The sequence below is a fragment of the Lithobates pipiens genome, unplaced genomic scaffold (genome assembly GCF_037356315.1).
Source record: "Lithobates pipiens isolate NorthernLeopardFrog02 unplaced genomic scaffold, aLitPip1_a1.2 Scaffold_8, whole genome shotgun sequence".
Taxonomy (NCBI): Eukaryota; Metazoa; Chordata; class Amphibia; order Anura; family Ranidae; genus Lithobates; species Lithobates pipiens.
In genome coordinates, this window is record NW_027507903.1 from 416,431,899 (window position 1) to 416,454,452 (window position 22,554).

General features: G+C 38.4%; 1 protein-coding gene across 50 annotated transcripts in view; it reads left to right on the forward strand.

Annotated features, from left to right (window-relative positions):
- LOC143964452 (protocadherin gamma-C5-like) overlaps positions 1–22,554 on the forward strand; it is a 568,154-nt gene that overhangs the window by 495,473 nt on the left and 50,127 nt on the right. For 2 of the 50 annotated variants that reach the window (XM_077474206.1, XM_077474211.1), the window contains exon 1: positions 19,286–21,935. The exons of the other annotated variants lie outside the window; for them this stretch is intronic. In XM_077474206.1, the coding sequence (XP_077330332.1) occupies positions 19,500–21,935 (2,436 nt within the window). In that variant the 5' untranslated portion in view covers positions 19,286–19,499. Of the gene's footprint in view, positions 1–19,285; positions 21,936–22,554 lie in introns of those variants that run through there. 50 annotated transcript variants of the gene reach the window in all.

Consider the following 22,554-nt stretch of genomic DNA (forward strand, 5'->3'; position numbering starts at 1 on the left):
AGAGAGATCAATGTTCATACATAGTATGAACACATGATCTGTCTCCTCTCCCCTGAAAGAACCAGTATCTGTGTGTTTACACATACAGATCACAATTCTCGCTCGCACTCGCATCAGGGTCAGGCACTCGCATCGGGGTAGGGCACATGCTGTGGGTATGCATGCGCCCCTAAAGACGAAGCAACATATCATATCATTGCTTCCCCCAGCAGTGCCATTCTGACCACAGTAAAACTGTCCCTTTATACATTCTATTCAAAAGGCTACTAACGCATACCATTCCTATACTCTCACTTGCCCTTTTTACAGCTGAGGCCCATGGAAATACTGTCACATATCCAGCAACATATATCCCTATCCTTCTGTTATACAGTGCAGTGCACCTCTTTGGCCAGCCATTCATTCTGAGCACTAGCACATGGAGGGGAGGGAACAGTCCTTGGCTCTGCATTATCTCTGACACTGAGATTGCACAGGGTTTTACACTTACACATATACCGTACAAGTGTTTTTTTAATTATGGATCTGAATCCAGCTGCATTGTTTTCAATTGAGCCATTCACAAAGCTGCGTTAACATGAGCTACTTTCAGATCCATAATACGGAATCCAAAAATCTGCATCTATGAACATGCCCTTTACACGCTTTATGGGTATAAACACATGTATGCACATTTGTGAGAATGAAACTTAAGTTTAAACAAAGGGGAAAAGTAAATTAACATAAAGGAAAATCGTGTACGCATACGCATCTTTACATGTCTTTACGCATTTAAACGCATCTATTCACAAGTATTTTGCTGATCATTACGCAGCAACTTTTCTGCTAGAAAACACATTTGTACTAACATCAGTATGATTTTTAAAGTCACGGGAATGAAGTCTTAGTAATAGAACAGGTAAGCTATAAAGATAATCTTTGGCCATTAAGATTTGGTTTAGGAACACTAGGCCACCTATCTCTGCTAAATGGGTGCATGCTTTATTGAAGCTGACCTCTAGGCAAAAAATGTTGCACTGTAAAAATAAATAACTGCTAATTTGACAAGTGTGTGTTTGGGTATTGCTGTGTTATTGGAAACTTTTTTTTTTTTCATTCAGCTCGTACAGTGCACAGTTGAAACTTCTGAAACTTAAGGCTGTAGTACACTGCTTATAGCTGGTTGTTTGCGCTGCACTCTCTTCCATTCAAAAAATGTCTTGCATGCTTTTCTCAGAATGCAATGCGTTCTGTGAGGGAGGGAGGTGTGGATAAATGTCACAAGTTCCCCTTCTCCAATATATATGTATTATAATACATATTCGGGGGTTGGGGGGGATATAACATCACAGGATGTTATATGACAATTAAAGTATGTGTGTTTGTTCTATTGTTTGAAATGTGCTTAGGAAGTCTCTGCTGTGACTAGATGAATAATATTTTGGTGCAGCCTATAAAAGATTTAGGCTCCCAGAAGTGATAAGTATGTTTCAGTGAGTGATATGCTGGATGCTAGCTTCTCACTTGTCTTTGAGATCAGGTTGAAACACTTTGACCAGTTAATCATCTTTCTGACTTGTATTTTATCTCTTTCTAACCTGTATCTATGGGGTCGATTTACTAAAGGCAAATAGACTGTGCACTTTGCAAAGGGCAGTTGCACACTGCAAGTGCAGTTTCTCCAGATCTTAGTAAATGAACAGAAGCTTTGCTGACTTCCATCATCCAATCACATGCAAGCAAAAATGCTGTCTTTTTATTTTCCTGGCATGTGATTGGGTACTCTTTGCAAAGAAGCAATACCTCATTTACTAAGCTCTAGAGCAACGGCAAAGTCTTTTTGCCTTTAGTAAATCAACCCCCAATGTGTTATCATCAACTTGTATGGAAAGTGAAAAAAGTCTGATATGAACAAAAGCCTGTCAACACAGGCCCTAGGTTATGCATAAAAAAGCCTTACGTTATTTTTAACCAGAAGATTATTTTCAATTTACCAGTAAAACTCATACAACATGCAGAAGGTATGTTTTTTTGTTATAAGTACTCTGTGTATAAATGAATGTCTGTGTAATAAGAGTGTACATTCAGAAGTAAATAACATTTCAAATATATTTCATTTTGGCAAATATACATGAGCTTGCGTGACCATACAATACTTGTTAAACACTCTGAGAATGCATGTAGCTGCATTTTCTTGAAGACAAGATAGATGTAGTTCTCATGATGGACCAGGAGAGGTCAGGCTTTTAAGCCAACCATGCTGTCAAATAGCATGGCTTCTGCTGTCATTTATTTGATTCTTCAATGTTACTTTGTAAACATTGCTGTCAAAGGATAATTGTGCTCTTGCTATTCATATATTTGGTACTTTATCGCATTGCCTCTCCAAAAATACATTATTATAAGCATTTTACAAAAAGGCAGTATGAATGCAAGTAGTTAAAGATTTTATCATTTTAACATAAATATGTTTGGTAAATCTTTATTACCTTGCTCAGGAAACAATTTAGGCAATAAGCTGAATATGTGGCATGTGAGGTAAACCAGTTTCTTTGCTTTGGTGCTGTTCAGTCTTTGAAATATTACTAATATTATAATGTTTATTACAGTAATTATAAGTCATGTAAACTATACTTGGCTTATAAGTAGTCAAAAGTCACCAACAATTAGACAGATACTTTCTTGCAATAGGCAATATTATGCCATAAATCAGTGGTCATCAACCCCTTTCCTCAGGGCCCACTAACAGGCCAGGTTTGCAAGATAACTGAAATACATCACAGGTGATATCATTTGCTGCTCAGTGATTGCAGTATTCTAGTCTGCATCTCCCCAAGGTAATACATAAAACCTGGGCTGTTAATGGGCCCTGAGGACAGGGTTGATGACCACTGCCATAAATCATATGTCAACTGCTTTGGCAACTTGTGTTTGTGGCAGATATATTTGCTGCCATCCGACTAGTGGGACATGCCTCTGAACATGGGTATGTACAGGACACTTTGTAAAATGGGGGACTGCCCTGCAGGAAGCGGGACATGTGGTGCCTATATTCCTATGTAAGAGCGTTCCTTTACTGGATAGAGCCTTTATGTTGTACTGTATACTTTGGCATTTTTTATTTTATTTTATTTTGTATTGCAAATGTAATTTCTGCAATGACAGACATTTTACTTCTTAAGGTAAGTATTGACTGTATGCTAGTATATACTCGATCATATTGTGTTTACATACGTGGTGACTATATGTATGTGTAAGAGCTTTATTTTACTGGATAGAGCCTTTGAGAACACCTGTTTGGTATTTTGTCATGTTGTACTATATACTTTTGCATTTTTTATTTTATTTCATATTGCAAATCTAATATTTGCAATGACAGACATTTCTTAATGTATGTATTGACTGTATGCTAGTATACCGTCAATGTTTAAAGCTCAGGTCTCCATACTTCGATTAGCAATTTAATCATTTTTTTGTGCCCCTTCCCCCATTTAGTAAGGTTTAACCCTTAGTCTGGGGGAGTCTTCACATCATTAACACGCTAATTACATTGTAAATACAAGCTTTTATATTTTCATTACCTTATTTTAGACCCAATGGCTTCATCGCTGGATCTCTGTGCTTCTCTATTAACACCAGATGTGTTATTGGTTATAATAGTACCACCTTTTCCAAAAGGTCAACATTTTAGTGCATGACCATGAAATATGTAGGCATGTGTCTCCTTTGAGTTCCATTCTAATTGGTTATTTTTGTGCAATCTAATAGATACAACTTTTGGATAGGCAACTTGACTTGTATTAGTATACAGAATAATGTAATGTGGAGAAATATTTTCATTATATTATGCAGTTCAGATTCTGTCAGTTAATACATTTCAGCCTTCTATTGCTAAAAGTTCTGATAAACTCTAAAGCCATAGACTTTTAGATTTTACTAGATTCCCCCATATACACTGAATATTGCGGATGGAGGAATCTGCACTGCTGACTGTTGTATTCAGACAGTCATAGCACCTGCAACTGTTTGAATACACAACGTTCCACTCTGCTCCTTTGATCATTCAGTTGACTTGTGTGGAGCTGGGTGGTGTCAACAAGGACATGGCTTGAATTTTGGCCACTTCCACAGGACTGAGCCAAAGTTTGAGCTCTGTATGGCCTCCTTTACAGTACACATATGGTGCAAGCAGTTGTTTATGCCTTTCTAGGCTTTCCTGTTGCTTTGATAAAGGAAAATTTAGACTGTGTAGCCACCAATAATATGATAAGATCTGCAATAACTGTGTAACAACATTCAATTAATTAGCTTGTAAAAGGACAACACACTGACCCATCCTCTTTCTGTCAGGTCTAAGAAGACTTTCTTAGCACAAGGAACTCTGTAGTTGCGCAAAGATACCCCCAAAGTTCCTCCAAGCCAAGCAGGTCTTCCACTGTCACTATCCTCCTTACAGTTGAGGACAAAGATCTACAAGTGAGCCATCAGTCTAATACTTTTCTTTCTAACACCTCCAACAAGACCAACATCATTTTGTACTTGATTATTTCCTTAGTAGCCATTAGTTTAGTTTCTCTTGTTAATTTCATAATACTGTTTGTAAGATGTATAAAGAAAAACTTGTATTATAATGGTTACTGGTGCTGTGCCAGAAGACCTCAGCCCAAATATTTCTCCGAACCATATAAACCAACACTATATATAAACACAGATGGTACTTTAAAGTACATGGAGGTTTGGAAGGACCCTTCTGTTCAAGGATTCAAAACCAGTTTACCACTAGGAGATAAAAATGATTTTACCTTTCTCAGGCCTCTACATTTCCCACAAATGAAGACTGTGGTTAGTGAGGCAGAGGCATTCATTGGCATAAATGAGTGTAATGACCCCAATCAGGTGAGGATTTATCATTTTCTTTTGTCCTGTTTTTTGTTATACATGATGCAAAACAGTACAATGAACAGCCTGTTTTTATCTGTACATAAGTTATTGATCTGTATGTCCCTATTGGTGTTCCCATCTCCAAAAATGTTTTCCCATTTTTATTTTATGAATTAACTATTGTGGAAGTTTACAAAGTCATATAATAAGAGAATGTGTGAATGCCCCCCCCCCCCCAAAAAAAAAAACTAGACTTCATTAGCAATGATATAAAGACAAAGATAAGTGAAATACTGCGCTATGTCAAGAATCAAATTATATAAAAATTATGATAAAAAAAAGCATTTACTAAAAGTGGGATACACACACAGTAATAAGTAGAAGAAAAATGTAGCAGCGCTATAAGTGAAAAAAAAATAACAACACTTGTGCTAGGAATAAACCTATAGCAAAAACCTATAAAAACCTATAACAAAAAGTAATTAGCAATAAGTATCACCTAAACAATTGCTCAGGCCCAGTATAATGAAATTGTAAATGGGTGTTATAAAAATTTGTAAATGAAAATGGACATGTAAGGAATATATAATTAAACGTGACAAAAACGTGCAGATAAGAAATCTTGAATTGAAAAATAAAGATTGAGTCCATCCACCGTGACATAGTCCAAGTTCATAAAGACAGTGTTAAAAAAATATTGGATTGAATTATCTTTTATTCTGTCACAGAACCACCACCGCAACCAAAACTGTGACCACCATGCGAAGTGCAAGCTTACCAAATAGCAAGCTCGACCAGCTTGTGACCTATATCCCGGTCGGGGCCTTTATCCCAAATTACACCAGGTGTCATCAATGCAGACTCGTATCTTGGAGCCAAGCTAAAACATCACAGAGGGAATGATTCCCAAAATTCCGACATGCCCTCTTCACCCGGGAACTTCAATACGGTATCATATGAAACCCAAAAGAGAAAGGCTCACTATAGCATAATTCCATCTATATTGTGGTGGCAAAAAGGTATTCTTTAATCTTATACCTTAATCATGGAATTGAGCCCAGTGAATTACTATATATCCCATCTGCCACCACAGCATAAAAGATAAAGACAACATACAGTTGCTGTTTTATTAAACAAAATGCCAAAAAAGACACATTGGAGTCACTTTCTAGAGCAATTATTATGAATTACATTTTTTTAATGAAACAAGGAAGTGAAACTGTTCCATTTTTCATACACCTTTGTTTCCCATAGTTTTCATAAATCTAAACTTTTTCTTGCTCAAACAGTTCTCAGTATTCTGTAGACAAAATAAACTGCCACAAATACATGTTATAAGGTTATTATTATTAATAATATTTATTGTGCGTCAGTGATATGATTACAAAACATGCACCCATGTCAGAACCTGTGTACTGTTATTATATTCCTTTTTAAAAAGCTGCAAAAGCAATCTCAGAAAGAATTACTTGTTCTTACCAATACTGTTCCCATATCGGTGGCGCAGGAAGTGTTGGAATTTAGATTTTTTTTTTGTATGGGCAGTAGCAGTGTTTATAGGGATCAATGCAATTATTGTGTGCAGACAGTCTATCCTAATCCTAGCCTCCGCCTGTTGACATGACCACTGTGGGTTAATTTCTAAATCCTTAGTATATAAAATGTCTCTGCGTTACCCAGATGCCATCTGTCATTTTGTGTGTGCATATTAGAAGAGAAATACACTGATTATATACTTATATGAGCTGCTTTTATGTTGTCCTTGACCTAGCTAGCTGTAACTGCTGTAGATAAGATCAGCCTAGTGATCATAGGGATAAAGTAGAACTATGGTCAAAACAAAAATCTCATATATGATATAGACTGTCAGTATTATAAAGACAGTTATTTATGCTTTTCTGCGTCCCTCCTGTAGAGTAATTTACTACCTGGTGTTCCTGCCAGGAACATTGTTAATTTCTTCCTCTGTTCAATATGCTGAGCACAGTTTTCTTTCTGCAGTAAAATCACCACTGCCTTGTCACCATTCACAGTGGCTGTTGTCACTTGACCAAGAACAGTGCTGAGCCATCCCCACACATTGTGGATGCACAATTATGATGTGCAGGTGCTGCTTGATCTCTCTACCTTCTCCTTCCTTATCTGGTTCTGCCTAGCTTGCAGACAACATTTTACACTCAAAATCAGATAAATAACAGTTGTGTTAAAAAGTTAGGCAGTCTGTTTGGCCCATGAATGACTATTGTGTGAGCGACTATGAAAATAGAAGCCTTTATATCAACATTAAAGGGGTTGTAAAGGTAAATATTTTTTTCACCTTAATGCCTTCTATGCATTAAGGTGAAAAAACATCTCACAGTGCCGGTGCCCCCAGCCCCCCCCCCCCCGTTTTACTTACCTGACCCCTCGAAAGTACCGCGCTCGCCCCCGACGTCCTCTTCGCCGCTCAGCCTGGCTAACTGGCTGGAGTCGATGGATTGAAAGCAGCGCAGCCATTAACTCACGCTGCTCTCAATCACATCCAATGACGCGGCGCGCCGGGGGGGCGGGGCTGAGTGATACAGCGAGCGGCTATGGCCGCCGGCTGTATCACGGAAGCGCGCCCGCAAGTGCTTCTCACCATGCGAGGGAGCTCACATGAATGTGAAAAGTACTTGCGGGAGGAAGCAGAGACAGCCGCTAGACTCTAGATTTTTTAATTAGACTCTAAATCATAAGAGCTTTATTGACCTTTATGTACAAAAATTCCATGTCATGTGACAGTTTTTGACACATTAACCATAATGAAACCATAATGAAGTGTTGCGCGGCTCTTTAAGCCAAATTTGCATATAGGCTGCAAGTTACCATTACTTTTCTGTTAAGCAAAGGCTACCAGAAGTAGTACCATGGACACTGTAATATTGCCAAAAGCAAACAATACAAACTCACTAGTCAACAAGTAAGGCTAAAGACATCTTGTGCTTTCTTTTGACATTTTGTGGCAGGAGGAGGATATCCCACTTAAATATGTAGAACAAATGAAAGCACGGATATAATTGCACCCTGTGTCTCTATTATGATGGATTCCAATTCCCCTCCATTATACTCTTTGTTTATACCTTGTAATACTGCTGCTATTCTGTTATTTTTAAATATTAAGTTATAGTACATTTGTACATAGGTCCACTGTACCACATTAGTGACAAAGGCTCTGTGTGGGAGATTTACTAAAACTGAGGCATGGTAGCAAATCAGCTTCTAGCTTCAGCTTGTTCAATTAAGCTTTGACAATAAAACCTGGAAGCTGATTGGTTTGTATGCAGAGCTGCACCAGATCTTGCATGCTCTAGTTTGAGTAAATCTCCCCCTGTTTCTCTTTGGTTAAAATGGTTGCCTTGCAATGTACAATGTAATGTGTGCCTCATTGTTCTCATTCTTTCTTCTGTGGTTTCTTTTTAAATCCAAAAAACACAGTGGTTGCTTGAATTATAACTCTAGCTGAAGCTTTTTTTTTGGTTTTGGATAGAGAGGGGAAAGGTTCAAACATATTTTAGGTATTTATAGTTTTCTTAGACAGCTGTCACCAGAAAAAGGCATCTACAAGGTTTTCACACAGGATTCCCACAGCTTTCTCCCAAGAATCACACACTTGGGATAATATTGTGTAAAATTGTGTGAAAACATTTATAAATACTGTGTCTCCATTGTAAGGTGTTCCCTTTAGTACTGTTCTGGTGACAACAGCTACAATCTTGTATTCCCTCCTAACTTTCTGTCCCAATGATAATGGTCACCAGGGAAATTCTCATCTGGCACAGACAGCAATAGAAAACAGACAGGCATTTAATATTTCTCTTTTCTATGACATTGTAAATGTTTGGCTTAAATTCTACATTGAAGCTAGGGAAATTACCAAACTAACCCTGCAGTATTTATCTAGGGTATCCTAAACAGCTTGTTTACTTACATTAACCTTCACTCCCCCTTCAGCCAACACTTTTTCATCCCTTGGTTGTGGGCTGGGCCCTAGCTTACCTCACTTATAATGGAGAATTTCTGGCCCTCCATTGTATGTGCTGTTGTCAGAATGTGATTGATAGAATGAGTGCTGAAGAGAAGCACTTTCAGAGGACCAGTAATGTTGAGCAGAGGGGTCTGTGAAAGTGAGGAATAAGATTAGCATTTCTGCCTTGCAGCACTGGGGTCCTCAATTGGACAAGATGGAGAGGTGGGGCTGTGACATCATGATCGCTATCTTATCCCATCAGTGACTGCTTTGCATTTATTAAGAAAATGCAAAGTGCTCTTTGAATGGTGCTCAACTTTGTGAGCAACTTTGTGTGTTCACTAAGCAATAGAGCAGGGGAATGCAATTAGCGGACCTCCAGCTGTTGCAGAACTACAAGTCCCATGAGGCATAGCAATACTCTGACAGCCACAAGCATGACACCCTGATGCAGAGGCGTGATGGGACTTGTAGTTTTGCAACAGCTGGAGGTCCACTAATTGCAGATCCCTGCAATAGAGCATGCAACTTGGCATGGGACCTAGAAGCGGCATTCATCGTGATAGTTGTGTCTGCTACAGTGATTCCCAGCTTCCACTGGGATCTTCCAGGTATGACACATGCATACTTACATTGGTCCAAGCTGAACCAATGTACCTGTTAAAATATGCATAACTAAACTTCAGCTTTATGGATCTTTCTGACAAAAATGAGAGAGCTATAACTAAGATACTTAGTTAAAACATGTTAGCTTTTGTACTACCGCCTTAACCATAGACTTATCAATATAGGATTTTGAAATTTGCCATATTTGGAAGTTTTACAAGGGTGAGCAGGGATCTAGTCATAGAGCTGACACTTCATGGGCCATATTAACTAGGAGGTAGAGCGTGTCTCTTTCTTTAGCTTTTATACAATGTGTTGCATTGCTAAAATTAAGTCTCTTACTCCTGATTACATCATTTGTAATGATGTAAAAACAATTAAAAATGGTCTCTCTGTAAAATGTCATTTATGATAATGTTGACAATGATATTTATGTGATATATTTTGCATATTTGGGACAGAGAAGCACTGACCTGGTGTGAACGGTACATAATTCTCTGTCCCAAATATGCTCACATAAATATCATTGTCAACATTATTATAAATTACATGTTACATATAGACCATTTTTAATTGTAAGTCACTGCTGTATTTGTTTTATTTAAAAAAAAAATATTATGTAGAGTGCCCTCTCAGTTACATTTCTATGTATTTCGTATGAAAGCTGCAGCCCCGCAATGAATGGATTTACTATTCCAGTCTGTGTCCTGTGCTGGAGGTCATCAGAAAAATATGCTTAGGGAGACACTTAGTGGTGGACACGTTTCTCTTGTGTGGTCAGAAAAAGAACTGCATTAGATGTGTTCTCAGGAGAAATATTTGTCTGGCTTTGTAACATGAGAGCCAATTAATAATGACCACACAGGAAGAACATTCTAATGTTTACGATCACTACAAAGACCAAATATAAAGTGGAAGCCACAACATACAAACCCGTTGTAACAATTTCAGGTCAAGAATCCTGTCTTCGAGGTCAGAATTAATGGAGTGAAATCTGATAAATTGCACTTTTTTTTTTTTATTGTTTTATTTTGTGTTAACAGTATTATATATATATAAAGCTGTTATCTCACCCTAAAAATTAACTAATGTTTTAAAAAGCTTCTGGTCCTCTACTTTTATTGCATGAAATTGAAAGCGTATTTTAGGTAAGAGAGAATTGAGTACTGCCCGTGATACTTTTTTTATTTGCACTAACGTACAATTTTTCAGGACAAGCTTTCGGAGTATGAGCTTTGTCCTAAAAAATTGTATGTTAGTGCAAATAAAAAAAGTATCATGGACAGTACTCAATTTTCTCTGTCACAATTGCACTAATACGGCTACAATCACATCAAGTATTTTAGATAAGAAAGGTTTTCTAAAAAACATAATGGCCAGAGAGTAAGATGCATAAATATATAAATTTGTAGCCATTAAAATATTATTTTAGGGTGACTGTTTAAAATAAGCAGATGTGGTCATTGAATGGCTGGATTTTTGGAATGGGTGTTACGTTTGTTTTTTGTATGCTCTGTTCCGTTAACCTTTAACCCAGATAGTGAGAAAACATAATGGTTGTGTTCATTTTACTGTAGCCATTTGCAAGAGTGTATTAAGCACCTTCTGCACAGAGCAGCCAAGCATAATATACAGTATATGCATCCTTGATGAGTAACTCTGCTGTTAGCACTGCAGTTCCTCTGCAGAAATCTTGCTGCTCCATTTATCTCCTAGGCAACAAGGGAGCCCCGGCCATGTAGTGTTTGTTTACACTTCACAGAACACCGCTTTGCATTTTATCCATTGTGCCAAGCAAGAAGGCACCCTCTCCATTTCCATTTGCCACATCTATCATTTTGTGTGTTGTAAACATACCCTTTTTTATTTGTATATGCTTTTTTTATAATTATTTTTACAGATATATACACTAATGGCGAATACAAGTCTGAAGTGGTTACATAGTAGCTTGTACTTTCTTTGTTTTAAGGTTTTATACTGTAATTGTTTCACATGTGCATGTAAGCTTTATTTTATGTAAATTCATTGTACACTTTAGTATTTGTATTTACCTATGGTTGTAATATCCTGTTTTTAAAGAAAAATGCCATTAAACCAAACAGGAAGTGAGAAAATCTGCAACATGGTAACAGTCAACAATAAAATGCTTGCAGAGTTTCAAGCATTCCCGTACTTAACCACTTCAATACCAGGCACTTAGACACCTTCCTGCCCAGACCAATTTTGAGCTTTCAGCGCTGTCACACTTTGAATGACAATTGCGCGGTCATACTACACGGTACCCAAATTAAATTTTTAGCATTTTTTTCCCACAAATAGAGCTTTCTTTTGGTGGTATTTGATCACCTCTACAGTTTTTTTTTTGCTAAACAAATAAAAAAATACTGAAAATTTTGAAAAAAATATGTTTTTTTTGTTTCAGTTTAAAAACTTTGTAAATAAGTAAGTTTTCTCCTTCACTGATGGGCACTGATAAGGCGGCACTGATGGGCACTGATAAGGCGGCACTGATGGGCACCAATAAGTTGGCACCAATGAAGTGGCACTGATGAGGTGGCATTGATGGACACTGATATGTGGCACTGATAGGCGGCACTGATGGGTGGCACTGATGGGCGACATGGATGGGCACTGATAGGTGGCACAAATTGGCACTGATAGCTGGCACAGATTGGCATGGGTGGGTGGCATGGATGGGTATGGATAGGCGGTACAGATGGGCATGGATAGGTGGCACAGATGGGCATGGATAGGCAGCACAGTTGGGCATGGATGGGCACTGATAGGTGGAATGGATGGGCACTGATAGGCGGTACAGATGGGCACTGATAGGCAGCACAGATGGGCACTGATAGGCGGCATTGTATTTTATTATACTGTACTAATGGATGCCAATCAGTGCCAAACAATAATGCATGCCAATCAGTGATGCCCATTGTGGGCACTGATTGGCATCCATTGTGGGCACTGATTGCCATCCATTGTGGGCACTGACTGGAATCCCTGGTGGTCTAGGGTGGCATACCTTGTGCTGGGCATCCCTGGTGGTCTGGTGGCATCCCTGGCGGTCCAGTGTGGGCATCCTCGGGGGGGCTGTGCTGATAATCGATCAGCACAGGCCCCCCTGTCAGAGGAGCAGCCGATCGGCTCTCCTATACTCGCGTCTGACAGATGCGAGTGAGGAAAAGCCGATCACCGATCTTCCTATTTACACTGTGATCAGCCATGATTGGACACGGCTGATCATGTGGTAAAGAGTCTCCGCCGGAGACTCTTTACTGAGATCATAGTTGCAGGGTGTCAGACTGACACCCCGCAACAACGATCGCCGCGATGCACGCCCCGGGGACGCGCAGCGGCTCAAAATCCGGATTACGTCATATGACGTCGGGTCAGGATTTTGAAACCACTTTGTTGCCGTGTATCTGTTATAGGGCGGGTGGCAAGTGGTTAAAAGAGAAGTTTTTTTTTTAAGAATCATACTTACCTAGGTAGATGCAGTATCGGTCTGATGCAGCATCTGTCCCCTGCTGGCTCTAAAGCCCCATACACACTATCAGATTATCTGCTGAGTTTTTCCTTCAGATTTACCAAAACCATGTAGTAGAAGGGCCTGCCTGATTGCATACACATTGAAACTCCTAAGGTTTGTCCTCATATTATATGGTTTTGGTAAATCTGAAGGAAAAACTCAGCAGAAAATCTGATAGTGTGTATGGGGCTTAAGACTGAGAACTTAAGAGTTGTCTTTGATCGCTCGGGTCTCAGAGCTCTGTCAGTCACCGGCTCTCTGCTCTGCCCCCCTTCCCTCGTTCCCTGGAGTGCTGGGCTGTGGAGGGGGCGGGAGTGGTCGGCTCAGGCTCTCAGCGGCTCTCTGGGAAGCTGAGCCAGATTCCAGTCCAGAGCTGTGGGCAGATCCTGACTTTATTGTTGTGATCTTGCCCGAGCCTGGACTGGCTCTGTGACATCAGCCAACAGCAGGCTTCAGCTTATTGTCTGCTGTAAACAGGTCACAGGAGTGCAGGACGAACTGCACTCCTGTGACCCACATGAGAGGTACAGCCAAACAAACTTTGGCTGTATTTCTCCCTTAAAGCAAAACCAAACCTTCTTCTACTCTACAGTCATCTTGGCCTCATTTTAATCTGCAGATGCCATGGTGCTCAGCTTTCATATCAGCCATTTTGATGGCTTGATGTTTTGGCTGAGAGCTAACATAAGCATGCTAGAAACTGTTACAGATAACATCCAAAGTTGGACTAAAACTACCCATTTAACAGTTTCCTAAAACAATTAAATTCAAAGCATCACATGAATTATAACTGGCACAGTTGCTTGCGCTTTCATCTGAACTGATCACATGTGAAGTACCATGGCATATGCAGATCAAGCAGAGGTTAAAATGGCAGCTTCCTTAGCTGTAAAGGATGGGAGGTTTTAGTTCCTCTTTAATTAGGGATTTTACTTCTGTGTTGCCTTTGGAGAGTTTCCCTCCTTTTACTAAGGAAGTGAGGGAAATCTTTAAAGGAGTCCCAGCTACTAAACAGCAGTAAAACCCAATATTTTCCTACTCCATTCAAACCTATAAAACTATTTTGGCTATCATTACATATCAAATAATGTCTCATTTATCTTAAGGTTGAGGCTGAGCGTTTCAAAGTTGTGCATTTTTACTGCGTCTTTACTGCGATTTTGCTGAGTTTTTAGGATGTTTTTTCGGGTATTTTATGAGCGTTTTATGAGCTGAAAATGCTCAGGTGTGAATGCAGACTAAGTAGACAATGTCAAACTTTGATGAGTTGGTAAGCCCGATTATCGATGGGATGTTAATTGCTCTTATTACCTTGGCTGCCTTTTTATCTTTGCATTGTAGATGTTGGAGCTCATACAGTAGCTGCACTGTTTGCTTTTGTTCACAGAAATAACTACAACTAAGTAATTTTTCTTCTTAACTTATGTGCACTGATGAGGCTGAACTGATAGAAACTGATAAGCTGCACTGATGGGCACTCATAGGCTGCATTGATGGGCACTAATGAGGTTGCACTGATTGGCATTGATGAGGCTGCATGTCTGTGTTCCTCTAAGGGGATTTTTTTCTTGCTTCCTATTCTAGAGATGCAACAGAAAATGTTTATCCACTTTGGAAGATTCAACCTCACTTTCTGCTCTGGTGACAATTTTGGTTTCCCCTAGTCTCAGTGACAAAACTCAAGGATAGAATAGAGGCGTAAGTATACAAAGCAGGGAATGATAGACAGACAGATAGACAGCAAAACAACACCTTTAGATTCCTTCCATACACCATACAAAAGGAAAAAATTGCTTTGTCTTTACATAGACTACAAAGAATCCTGTGCTTCTACAATCCAGTGGTTCTTAACCTCAGTGCCCAAGTACCCCCAACAGGCTATGGCTACGTTATGGCTAAGGCTATGTTTTGCCAACCTCCCCCTAGATAAAATAGCTCTTATCAATACCATGTGATTGATATTGATTTAAAGCAGCTGTGCAAAGTAAGGACAAACCTGAAAACATGGCTTATTGGGGGTACTTGATGTCTGAGGTTGAGAACCACTGCTCTAATCTAGAGTGCAAGCACAGGTCCTCTAGAGATAGGGAACAGAAATAGCTTTCATAGTAGTCATATCACAGTTTTCAAACTGTATAATAATGAAATCTAATAGAAACAAGAATTTTTTTTTTGCTTGAGCTTACATTTGTCCCAGGCATATTTAACCACTTCCAGTTCAGGCCAATTTTGAAATTTTTCATATAAATGTTAAATCTGCATTTTTTAGCTAGAAAATTATGTAGAACCCCAAAACATTATATATTTTCTAAAAGCAGAGACCCTAAAGAATAAAATAACATTTGGTTCAATTGTTTTATGTTGCAAAAAAACATGTATCAAACACAAACTTATAGAAAAAAATCAATTTATTGTACATCCATTTTAGTGTGCATAAACACAGTAAAATTTCCAATATTTTGGTATTGTGCAGAGTAAATACATATCTTAACTAGCACCATTTACAGAACATTGTTATTGTTTGAAACCTCATAGAGTACCCTTTTTCTACCAGGGTTCCATGCTTCCTCCAGTGGCTTCTATGGGTTCCCCCGATCTGTGGCTGATTGACCTCTCATCTGATGGCGCCTGCATCATTTTAGATCTAGTGTCACTTGACAGAGCCAGCATACTGAATGATCTTTTTAGCTGTCTGTAAGGGGAGCATTCTTCCCACTTACCACCAATGAATTCCTTTTAGCTGGGGTTCCCTAAAGGACTGAAAATTATAGGGCTAATAATGGCTTCTTTCAGGTTAAAAGCTTGAAAAAGGCTGTCATAGAACATAACATACATTTCCCAAGAGAAGTGTAACATTTGACAGTTTACTGATCATTCCCCTTTCTGACATTACAAACCAAAGCCATAAAGCTGAAGGCAACATCTTTTCAAAGTTTTCTGTGCCATCCAGAGATGAATTTTAAGCAAGTCTCTTGTCCTCTCTTTGTGTAATCTTATTGAATTTAAGCCAAACTTTTATTAAATTCTTTTGTCATATGTTTTAAATATGGGAGCCACATCATATATACCATGAAACACACATTTATATTAGATGGAGACAGGATTTGTGTAAATGTCTTCTTTGTTTGTACATGTTTCTAGTGAAAAGATGAGTGTTTAACTGTAGGGGGTATTTGCAACTATAAGTTTACATCATGCTTTAAATACTGTATTGGTGTCTTATAATTGAGATCTTTAGTTTATGATTTTTGCCTGGAGTATATAATTTGTGTTAAGGTTTATTTTAAAATTGTTTAGGACATGGAATTTGTTAAATTCTGTAACATCAGGCAAAGAGGTCAGGGGTGACTTACATAGCAACATGTCATGAATGTAGATGAAAGAGCCCCAAGAGAGTTGTGTTAGCTGCAATGAAGGAAGAAGTGTCAGGGCAAAACTGTAAAACTAAGTATAACCTGGTTGGTGTGGGTTTTAAAGAGGCTTTGTCACTTTGCCATGAGTAGTAAAGATGGCTGGGTCTTTTGAAAAGTGTGTGATGTATTTGTCCTGTTTTTTATATCATATTTTGGGGTTGCTTCTAAAAGCGGTGGCAAAATTAAGGATGGATGTTGGAAGATTTCCTCATTCTCACAGATGGGAAAATTTGCAACACCCTTTCTTCTTGGTCAGAACAGGCTGACAGCCACATTGTGCTATGCAGTATCTTCAAATAAGATTGGAATTGGAATACTGAGGTACACAAATGTTAACTTCATATCTACCAATTTTGTTTCTTTACAGAGCCCAGATAATGTTATTTATTAATCTTCTTGCTTTTTTTTCTAGTTGCTGCTTAAACATTCTGTGAATTAATGCAAATGATATTCATCATTATGCTTACTTACACAAGGTGCTCAAAATGAGTAAGCACGGTTGTTTAGTTATTGGGCACGAGCCACATTTCTAGGTTAGCCATTCAAATAAACAATGAATCCAATTGAGCATCACTTGTGAAAGCTGAGCTGTTAAGCAAGGTGGTAATGACTGTTAGACCTTAATTATATTGCACAATGGCATGTTTATATTGACAGCCTATCGTTCCCTTTCTATAGAGAAAAGGGCATTGACGTTTTTATTATGTATGCATTGCATTCATCTGTGAGGTTTTCTTCAGCCAGCATTTAGGAATTTTCTAATATTGAACTCCTTAACCCCTAGTAAAAAGATCCAAAGACGGTAGACCAGTTTTCTAAAATGGTGTGCAATATTTCTAAATGTATTCATATTAGAGTATCATCCTGCTGGAAGTTTAGCTCTGTACTTTTTCAAATGCATTACGGAAAATTCTCACAACAAACAGAATAAATGTGTGTGATTGGATTATTTCTTACTGTTATTCTGTACCCTTACACCAATATAAATACAACAGGGATTCCAAACACAAAAACAAGATTTCCACATGTGCGCTACAATCACAAATATACTCTTTAAAATTTTAATTTTTTTATTTGAATCTTTCTATAAAAATTAAGTGCACATCTATGCTAGTTGTATGCAATTTCCTATTCATAAGCCAAATCCTTTTATAATTAAAAAAATGCCATATACCTTAGAATTTTTTACTATCCCGACGCCCCAAACATTTGTCCAATAACCCTTATACAATCATCATATTTAACATTTTTGTCATCCACACTCTGAATTTGAGGGTCACTGTTGGGGGGATATTGTTCTATTTTTTATGTATTGTCTGGTCCACTTCATCAGGAGGAGCAAAAAGAGAGGAATGTTGGAAAAGCATATTACAATAGCACAATGTATATAAAATCTATAATAGCATTCCCTCATGTCATATCTCCAAAGTTACAGAGAGGAAGACAAAGAATACGCCGATATAATGACCAGTGTTAGACCCAAAAAAGTACCCGTTTTTTAGCCCCAATTAGTATAATATCCAATAAGGCCCATCTTACTGAGGTCATAACATTCTGATCTTTTTGTATGCACATAGTGACATTCATTCAATCCCAAGAGAAAGAAAAAAATTAACAGGCCCATACCCAGGGTAAACCCTGTAGTTAACTTATCTTTCCAATGTGAGTCAAAAGAGTGCAATCAGTCAGAACTCTTTTTAATCATCCCAGGTCAGAGAAATCTATGTGCAAATAAAAAGATCAGTGTTATGACCTTGATAAGAAGGGCAATATAGGATATTGTACCGATTGGAGCTAACAAATCTGTTACTTTCTGGGTCTAACACCAGCCATTATCCAGGGGTATCTTTTGCAGTCTCCCTTTCTAGATCTTTGGACATAGACTACTGATGGAATGCTATCACAGATGTTTTAGAGGTTTGGCTACTGGACTATAGTAGTCTAACACTTGCCTCCTTTTGCTACTTTTGATGAAGTAGACTCTAAGAAATGCGTGGGATTATCCTCCCAACAGTGACCCTCAAACTCAGATGACAACAAAGGTAAATATGATGATTGTATAAAGGTATTGGAGGCAGGGTAGGATAATGTTATAGTATAGTTACTTTTTTAAGTACAAGAGGATTTTATTAATAGCATGGATTTGCACTTGGTTTTATTAAAGGTGAAATCATGAATGAAGATTTTAAAGAATATATTTGTGTTTATAGAGTACCTGTGTAAATCCTGTTTTTGTGTTTGAAATTCTTGTCATATAAAAGCCTCTATGTTGCAAAGGGAATCGCATTTGGGACTTCTGAATGTACTGTAATTTGATTAAATGCTTTCTTAGTTGTGGTAGTGCCAAATTAAAGGAATGCCAATGTTATACTAAAGTAGACATTACTTTATGACATAGTTTTCTCTCTGTTTACAAGACTTCAAAACTAAATTATACACATAGAAAATCATCCCTTTAATATTGTGTGTACTGCTGTGTGTAAATGTATATTTAACCAAAAATATACAACCATGCTTAAAAAAATTACAAAAGCTAACACAAAATAAATAGTTTTATAGGGATTACCACTAAACATAATTTTTCATGTAGTAATTATTATTATTAGCGAAATAGAGATTTAGTTGTGACTTCAGTTTTTTTTTTTGTCATTTTTAGAGGAAACTGTTTAAAACAATGTAAGTCTTCAGTAGGAGAAATCAGAAAACTAAAGAGTTGCAGAAATGCACAAGTTGGAAGGTTTCTTTTAGTTGTGTCTTTAAATATAGCACTATATTATTCCAGTTTGCAGTTTTTAAATAACAACAGTGACCAGTAGAGGGCAGAGATGACATCTGATCCTTCCGCGCTGCACACAACACACAACAGAGCCTCTGCTGTCATCCTTTCTCCCCCCCCCCTGGTTTTGTGAAGCGTTCCTCCAGCAACAGAGAAAGGAAGGCTGCTGCTCTGATAAGAGTTCTGTGGATGTATTTAGCAAGTTGGATACAAATGTGCTACTCTATGAAGGTCCCTTTGTGCACCATGGATGCACTTAATTCCTAGGATTTACATGTGGATTCGGAGACAGCAGTCACGCTGCTTGGAGGGAAGGTTTAAGTTATGGACATTCAAAACTCAGCAGAGACTTGGAAATGGCAAGTAAAGTGCTTCTTTTTCCTTTGTAGCTGGGGCTGGGTCTCTGGGCAGCTTCGCTATTCAGTCGTGGAGGAGTCTGAGCCAGGAACAGTGGTGGGAAATGTAGCACAAGATCTGGGACTGAAAATCTCTGATCTCTCGAAACGCAAGCTTAGGATGGGATCAGAGGGAAGCAGAAAATACTTTGCTGTGAACTGGGAAAATGGAGCTTTGGTAGTGAATGAAAAGATAGACAGGGAGAGGCTGTGTGGCTCAAGCACAAGCTGTGTGTTACCCGTTGAAGTAGTTATAGAAAACCCTCTACAGCTACACCGTGTCATGGTAGAGATTCTGGATATAAATGATAACTCTCCCATATTTGCAAACAATGAAAGAACTATAAAGATTACAGAATTGATAGCAAGTCCAGGAGCAAGGTTTACTTTGGAAAGCGCACACGATCTGGATGTGGGGACCAATGGAATTAAACAATATAAACTGGAACCAAGTCCTTATTTCTCGCTGTCTGTAAAGAACCGTAAAGATGGAACTGTCATTCCAGAGCTGGTGTTAGAAAAAGTTTTGGACAGAGAAGAAGCAGACAGACATCACCTTATCCTTACAGCTGTAGATGGAGGCACTCCCCCAAGGTCTGGAACTACACAAATAAATGTCATTGTCATGGATTTAAATGACAATCCACCTACCTTTGAAAAGGGATCCTATAAAATGAATTTAAGGGAAAACACTGCTGTTAATACGATACTTTTAAAACTTAATGCCACCGATCTAGATGAAGGTGCCAACGGTGAAATTGAATATTCCTTTGATGATCACACACCAGATTCTATTAAAAGAATATTTGCCTTAAATCCAAGCACAGGGGTTATTTCTGTTATTGGGCCAGTTGATCATGAGGAGTCAAGGTCGTTTGAGTTATCCATCAGAGCAAAAGACAAAGGTGTGCCAGAAATGGAGGGGAGCTGTGTTATTCACGTGGAAGTTGACGATGTCAACGATAATACACCGGAGATAGTGCTGACCTCTTTAATGACAGATGTTCCTGAAGATACAGCAATCGGAACAGTTGTTGGGCTCTTCAGAGTAAATGACAAAGATTTGGGTCTAAATGGAGAGGTAAAACTGGAGCTGCCCTCTAATTTACCATTTAAATTTAAATCTTCAGATGATCACTATTCATTAATTACAGATGGTGCCTTGGATAGGGAAACAATGTCCCAGTATGTCATTGACCTGGTTGCAAGTGACATGGGGTCTCCTCCTCTAAGGACGCAAAAAACAATCATTTTAAAAATCTCAGATGTCAATGACAACCAGCCCACCTTTTCCCAAGTTACTTACAGTGCCACTGTACAAGAAAACAACAAACCCGGACAGTTGCTTGTAGAGGTTTTGGCATCAGATCCAGATGAAGGAGAGAATTCCAGCTTAGTTTATTCAATTACTGATGGCCAAGTTGGAGGTTCCACAATATCATCTTTTGTATATATTAATTCAAAAACTGGAAATATTTATGCACAGCGTTCATTTGATTTTGAACAGGTCCAGGTTTTACAAATCCCAGTGAAAGTTGAGGATTCTGGATCTCCAAAACTGTTTTCCAATACAACTGTGTATATCTTTATTTTAGATGCTAATGACAATTCGCCATCAATTTTCTACCCTGAGCATTCTGATGAGTTCCTTTCCCATCAGAAGATACCAAGGTCAGCCCCAGGTGGATACTTTGTTACTAAAGTAAATGCAGTGGACCTTGATTCTGGTCATAATGCATGGCTAGTATATAACTTTGTCAATGCCACTGACTCATCTTTATTTTCTATATCTTCCCAAACGGGAGAAATTAGGACTACCCGTAGTTTTCAGGAAAATGAAAATGAAGAACAAAGTTTGGTTATTTCAGTTAGTGATCATGGAGAACCCCCCTTGTCTGCTACCATGACAATCATCATTACATTAGAAGATACTACAATCCAGGAAAATATGAAGTCCCATGATTTGTTTCCAAGTTCAACAAACAGTTCTGAAATAACAATGTATTTAATTATTTCTTTGGTGGCAATAAGTGCGGTATCGTTTATTACCTTCACAATATTGCTGATAAAATGTTTGAAAAAAGATAGCGGTGGTCCAGCGTGGTGTTGCAAAGATGATTCTGAGCCAAATCACTACACGGGACAGTATCACCCAACTCTACATTTGAACTCAGATGGTACTTTGAAGTATATGGAAGTTAGGATGGCACCAACAGATCCTAAGGGTCAGTGTTACAAATCCTGCTATTCCACAATGTCAGATAAAAATGATATCAACTTCATGAGGCCTTTAAATTTTCCTCAACTGAAAAGCATGTTCAGTGAAAACGAGGCTTTATTCCCCACTCTAAGGGGGCCTGGGCAGGTGAGACATAATTTTCTATAATGTGCTAGGTATAGTTCATTGAATTGTGCCATCTAATTTCTAATATTGCAACTATAAGCATTTAATATGCTCTTTCAGGTGCCCATAGTATCAACATGATAGTTGCTTGGTCCACTTAATTGCACATGGGTTAGACAATGATTATGTCCTTGTAAACTATGCAACCAGTATGAACATTTATTTGCCAAACAGTCTTGAGTGGAGGATCAATTTTTCAAAGTGGATTTTCCCATCCAGTCACTGTTGTGATGTAAGAGGTTTAGGAAGTGTTTACAAATTGATCAATCCCATAAATGATTTTTCAGTAGTTAGATATTTTCTACACCTTTTAATCTTGGCTCCATTCACACCTAAGCATACTGGAGCGACACCTGCTGCACCACATTTTTTTTAGCTTTGTTTATATTTTTTGTGGCGCATTTTTGGAGCGGCGCCATTCATTTAAATGGGCCTCCCTCCGCTCCAAAAATGTGGCAGTGAAGCTCATGTACTGAATTTTGGCACAGAGCCAAACACGTTTGGCGTTGCATTTTTGCCATGATTTTAGTGTGCTTTGTCACACGACAACCGTGGGAAAATCGCACTATGTTTGGGGTGC